This window comes from Phaethon aethereus, assembly GCF_964289735.1.
Source record: "Phaethon aethereus genome assembly, chromosome: 7".
In the NCBI taxonomy this organism is placed as follows: domain Eukaryota; kingdom Metazoa; phylum Chordata; class Aves; order Phaethontiformes; family Phaethontidae; genus Phaethon; species Phaethon aethereus.
The window spans coordinates 2,172,717-2,178,716 of record NC_138583.1 but is presented as its reverse complement, the minus strand read 5'-3'; the positions used below and the strand labels follow the sequence as shown (position 1 = coordinate 2,178,716).

Here is a 6,000-nt window from a genome sequence, read left to right as displayed (position 1 = left end):
TCTAATGAGATGGACGGACAGCCGCTCCAAAAACATCACCTCTGGAAGAGGATGTCGTGGTCCAGACAGATGCTCACGCGCAAAGATTCAGCTGTGTGACGCCATCGAGGCCGCACACCGTAATTATTAGCTCGTTTTCGTACGTGAGCCACAAAGTTGTAGGGAGTTATTTTCCTTTGCTTGCTTGAATGAATTGTCATGTCCCTGTTGATAGAAATAATTACTGGAAACAGCCTTATAACATGTTTTGTTTCCAATTAAGAAAACATCACCAAAAAAAGACTGATTGCGAGTACACTGTAAATTATGAGTTGCTGTACTGTAAATTATACGCCTGCTCTCTCGGCGCCGATTAGTCAGGAAGGTAAGAGAAGAGCGTAACAGTTGGGAGCCTTGAGTATTACTGTAAGATGATGTGGTTGATCATTTCACGACTTGTTTTGTCCCTGCTGGTGTGCAACGGGATACTGCAAGACAACGCGTGCCATCTGGCGCGGGCGCGAAAAACAGGATAATATATAGCATCACCCGACGCCGATGTCAGCGCACATATTTCTAGGAGAGACTAGAAGACAGTTGTCATCTGTCCTCCTGCTGTGCAGCACCACGCTGAATGAACGCTGCAATTATACATTGTCAGGAAGAAACGTCTTTTAGTTGTTACTACGTCCGACACGTAGGCAAACACAACATACAATTAATAGGATGTAACTAAGCACGTCCTGGTAAAGTTTTGAAAAATTAGTCCAAGGTGAAAAAATAAAGAAAACACATTAAAAAAATTATTTTCTCTTGAGCTCTCAGCCGTAACTGTGTTTTACACATGTAGTAGAAACATCCTAAGGGTTTACCAAGTTGCTCAACAGTGATGTCTTACCCAGCCCTGAAAGATACTAATTTCTTAGCAATTTGCCGAGCTGCTGGATACTTGGCATTACAATATTTTCACACTATTCAATTTAAATCTAGCTACAGAATTACCGAGCTTATCAGCAAGCTGGAGGTACGGTACTTCAGGTACGCCATCTCCCTAGCAGAAAAAATATTTCAGTATTATGCTTTCCTTGCACGTTGAGAACATACTCTCAGTTATTAAGTTTCTGTTTAGTTTCAGAAGATCAAAGTTATTATGTATTGAATATTTAAATATATGCAGACAAGTATTAATTGTAAATTAACTAATCCACGTCCGAGGCAGTCAGCCAAAACACTGTATTTGAAGTGCTGAGAAATTCTCATCAGGGTGGTGCTGCGTGTCACTAGAACTGTTTCGGGATGCGAGATAGGAAATCTCTTTTCTTTTCCCATATCGGGTCTTCTTCAAAAAGATGCTTTTGGTTGGCACGCTATTGCCTGCTCTCACTATCAGAGTGGACGTCTGGAGATATTTGGTGCTTTTTAAAAAACGTGCCAGCTCCACGAGTCAAGTTTCTGTGAGGCTCTTAAGAAAAAAAAGAAAGAAATGTCTCTATCTTATGTGTTTGTGGGGGGAAATTTGAAAATATAGTTAATCTCCACCTGAGTATTAAAGTAGTAGCTGAAATAAGGACATTTATTTAATAACCTTAGTATTTTAAAATTAAGGTATAGATTCGCAGGGGCAAGACTTGAGTTTTGTGCTGGAGACGACTCCGTGGCTGCCAGAAGTGACACGAAATTTGGCCTTCAAATGTTCTGCCGCCTTCTTTTCGGAGGAAGGCTGGTTTAGGAGAGATTGACCATGTAATCACAGTGACAATGAGGAGCCCAACAGGTCTTATGCACAGCTAAGTACCCAGCATGGGATGAAGTGTTTGTCCATTAAGATGAACGGGTGCCTCAAATTCCTGCCTGAAGCACGTATTTTACTATTTTCCTATTCTTATCCCTCCCTATGGAAATAAACCATATTTTTGTCATAATCACCTGCTGGATATGGATTTACAGTTTCTCTTCTTTCAGTCCAAAGTCAACCCCAAAGCAAAATTTTTATGTGACACGGATCACTCACATACCATTCCCACCTCCACTGAAATCGTATATACGCAGTAAGACAATTTAAAAAACACCACCACTGCCCTGCCTTCAGCTGTCTGCTCCATCCAGAAGATCACAATTATGCTCTTACTGTGCATGAAAAATACTCCAGAGTTGCAAAACACCAAATATTTTGACCTTCAAATGCATGGTCAGGGAAGACAGTGCAAAGATAAACTATTTTCTGATGTCTACAAACATGGAAAGATCTACATTTGGCCACCCAACTGCAGAACAAACCTTATTTCCCCATGAAGGTGCAGCCTTGTTACAGTAGGTGACTCCAAATGCCAATGCTCAACTCCCAAAGCATAAACCCACTCTCAATCTCTTTCCAAATTGCAAGAGCTCTCTGAAGGCTGCAGAAGTCCTTGAAAAATTATCTCAGCGGAAGAGCTACATCATAAGGAGCACTTACCCTTGAAGGGCTTTTTCTCCAAACCAATCTCCCTTGCCTAGAGTACGGAGAAAGACTGGATCTTCACTGGGGGAGTCTTCACGAGTAACGTTCACCTGTTGAAAAGCCAAACCCCGCCAGCATTTAGAAAATGTTTAATTACCAAACAAAACCTGTTTGTTCAGAGAGGGATTCATCATCTCCCAGATCATTCAGGAGAAGCTCTGCTCAGCATCTCCTCTGGGAAGCACGTCATTCTACAGAGCCCTGTGCTCTTCCCTCGGCATCAACTACGCAAGAAAATGAGCCGTTATTTTCCACTAAGGAACCTACTACTCTTGCAAAAATGCAATAAATGAATTTTTTTGGTTTTACCCTAAATATGCAGTTGGCTGCAAAAGCACAGTCATTGCCCGTATGGAGTCTGCAGCAGAAATAGGTTCCAAATATTTTCTGTGTATCAGACAGACACACGGCACAGTCTTCTGTTAGCTTTGTTCCGCATGATTTCTTGCATTGCTAAGTTCACTTAAGGGAGGGGAATACCAAAAATAACCTACATTTTAGACATAATTGAAATGAAACAGTTTGGAGCATTACAGGATGAAAGATGCCTCCTCTCCTTTTCACTACCTCCCAAATTCAGTGAGGGGATAACCCTAGCTGGAGCAAAAATCAAATACTTTCATGGAAGTTTAAAGGAAAATACCACCTTTTTTTTTTATTATTATTATTTTTGCAGTGAAAGAGAAATGCAATTACTGCTGATGGAAAGCAGACTTCCCACCCACTGTAACACCAGGGGTAGTATAACCTCGTGTAAGCCTAAGCTGAAGAAGCTGGCATTGCGACACCAGGAAGATGACTTCACATCTGTGAGTGACAATTTCCTATTGCCGGGGGGTCGTTTTTATTTTCTGAAACGATTCCAGAAGAAAAAATAGTAATTGATCATCTGCACACCCGTGGCTCCGGTTTCCCGTGCCGGTATGGGATATAAATCCCAGCTGCCGTTTAATGACAAAGCCCTGACATCCTACTGGGTGCTGAGGATGGCACGACATACCAACGATGCGAAAGGCCCCATGGAAAGAGCCATGTTGTTGATGTAGTGGCCCTCCGTGAGAAATATTTCTTCCTTTTCAGCTGTTATCAGAGGTAACTCGCACCTCTTGCGGTACAAGGCGGCAGGTGAAGTACAACCCCCTGCTATCAGTGCATGGTGGGGATCACCCCTCCCAACATTACCCATCTGCAAATCTAGTTGTCCAGGCTCTGTCTACGGTCAGTGGAGAGGGACAGGCGTTTCCAAAGCCCGAGTTGTCCCAGATTTATTTGGGATGAGCAGCTCTCTGGAGGTACCACAGGAAAATTTCTCATCTGTTTCTGCTTTCCAGGCTGTTGAGCTTTAACCAGAGCTTTTGCAGATGCAAATTCACAAAGCCAAAATCTGGGATGGCGGACACATCCTTCCAGATTTAGAGACATTCCGGTTTAACCTCACCGTTAAATGTACAAATTTACAGTTGTGGCCCACACCTTCCCCCACCTCCTTTACGGATGGCAAACCCAGTGGGTTCGGGTCGCGAATGAGTGCTCAGTCTACACCACGCTGCGCTTAACATCTGCAGCGACTCGCTGAAGATCAGACGAGGGGAGGGAACACGTAATGGATGAGCCAGGAAGATTTGTAGCCGATGGAAAAAAAAAAACAAAACCTTGGACAAAGGGAACCTTAAGACATATTTAAGCTCTGTCTCCGTGACCTCCACTGATCCTAAGCCATCAGTGCGAAGGGATTCCTTTGAACCATGAAGAAATCGCGCTCTACGTGATGAGCTATTTGAACAGCCGCAGCACCAGTGAAGAACCTGCACAACCCAGCATTAAACGGGTGCCACGCCATGGCTTTTAACGGGAAAACGGTGTGCAGTGGCACAGCTGGGCACGCACCGGCTCTGGGTACGGGCCAGGCACGGAGCGGCAGCGTTTAACAAGCAGACGGGACTGAGCTGTTTTCATCTGACCTATTATTCAACAGATTTCTGCAGGCGGGGTGTTTTGAGCACACTTTTGATTTCCAGTCACTCGGACTCGAGGAAACATGCTATAATAAACTGAAGGAGGTCAGGAGTGGGATCAAGTGTGGTGGCTGGAGTTGAGGGAGAAAATGGGGAAAAGGTTTTTGCTCCTAAAAGAAGCATCCATGGAGCACGGGCTGAAAGAAAACGGAGCAGAAGTCTTTCTAAGCATTTCTGAGAGAAGTGCTGGGCTCAGAAAGGTAAAAAATCTTCTCTGTTCACTTGACTGTCACTACAGATGCTCTGACATAAAAGGCAGGCAGAGTTTTTATTAAAAGTAGCTTTCACCGATAAAACTCACATGATGCTGCTGAATGCAGAAAGTACATGTGAGGTCCCAGGCCCAGGAGCTGCAGCCAGACTTTTGCCTGGCTCATTAAGCTGCCTGGGCTGGGTTTTGGCTCAGGACATTATGTGCCCCTGCTTCAGAAGTCCCAGGCAGCATACACTGATCTGGTCATTCTGTATTTCATTGCTATTTATTCCGTGTTTCACTGGTAAGGCTCTGTTCCTCCTGTCCTGGGCTGCGTCCTTAGCACGGGTTAGTTCTTACACCAACTGTGTAGCTCTTATGTGCCAGTTCAGGTATTAAAATTAAACACTCCCCAACTCCGTCCATCTTCTATCAGTCACTGATACCTCTTTTGCAAAGCACGAAGAGATCTCCGATTTTGCAAATCTCCTGGAAGAGAAAACTGGGCAGAATTTAACTGTCCCTGTGGGAACTTCTGTCAAGCCATCAGGATCCAGCTGAGGGGATGGGAATTTCTCAACAAGCCCATGTGCGTTATTTTATTTTAGCTCCCTTTTTCTGGTCGTCGGCTGTCGCAGTAAGTGGCAAAGGCCAGGGATAAAGCCAAGGAACATCTCAAGCAGGACTACAGGGCTCTGGAGCAACGGCCAAGGGCATGGGTGTTTTTTTACCCCCATCCTGCCCACAAGGTTTAAGGGCTTGTAAGGGCAACAACTGGTTGCCCAGCTGGTGTCAACAACGGGGATTTGTTTTTTTTACAAACGAGGGCCTCTCTTTGGAGATAAGAGGACTGCTAGGAAGGGATGGGATCCACCTCACCAAGTGGGGCAAAGGCATCATTGCCAACAGGCTGGCCAACATGGCAAGGCAGGCTTCAAACACTCGATGAGGGGGCCAGGCACACCCTCCTGTTATTTGTGCCCATTAAAAAAGGGCAAAAAAAAGGGATTTGAAGCGTGTATCATCGTTGTCCTTATTCTGGGAGAAGAGGAAATATTAGTTCTGCGTGGAGGGAAGCAAAAGGGCATGAGGGAATACCATCAAACTTGGCTTCCTGCATTATGGAGGAATTTATTATGGACAAATTTCTGAAATGAAGATGACTATCTGAAGAAGATCATTATTTTTTCTTCTGATGAAGACTAGCTCCCAGAGATAGAGAGTGGAAAATGATGGTGCAAATCTAGTTTTAGTACCCGAGAGCTAACAGCTGCCTTGGGAAACAACCCAACGGCGTGTACAACACCCACACT

The 6,000-nt window shown here is 44.4% G+C and overlaps 1 protein-coding gene across 2 annotated transcripts in view; it reads right to left on the bottom strand.

The window, feature by feature from the left end:
- PRKG1 (protein kinase cGMP-dependent 1) overlaps positions 1–6,000 on the bottom strand; it is a gene marked incomplete at its 3' end in the record, with an annotated part of 511,845 nt that overhangs the window by 114,690 nt on the left and 391,155 nt on the right. For both annotated transcript variants that reach the window (XM_082002384.1, XM_082002383.1), the window contains exon 7: positions 2,435–2,529. In XM_082002384.1, coding sequence (XP_081858510.1) covers positions 2,435–2,529 — 95 coding nt within the window. The remainder of the gene's footprint in view (positions 1–2,434; positions 2,530–6,000) is intronic.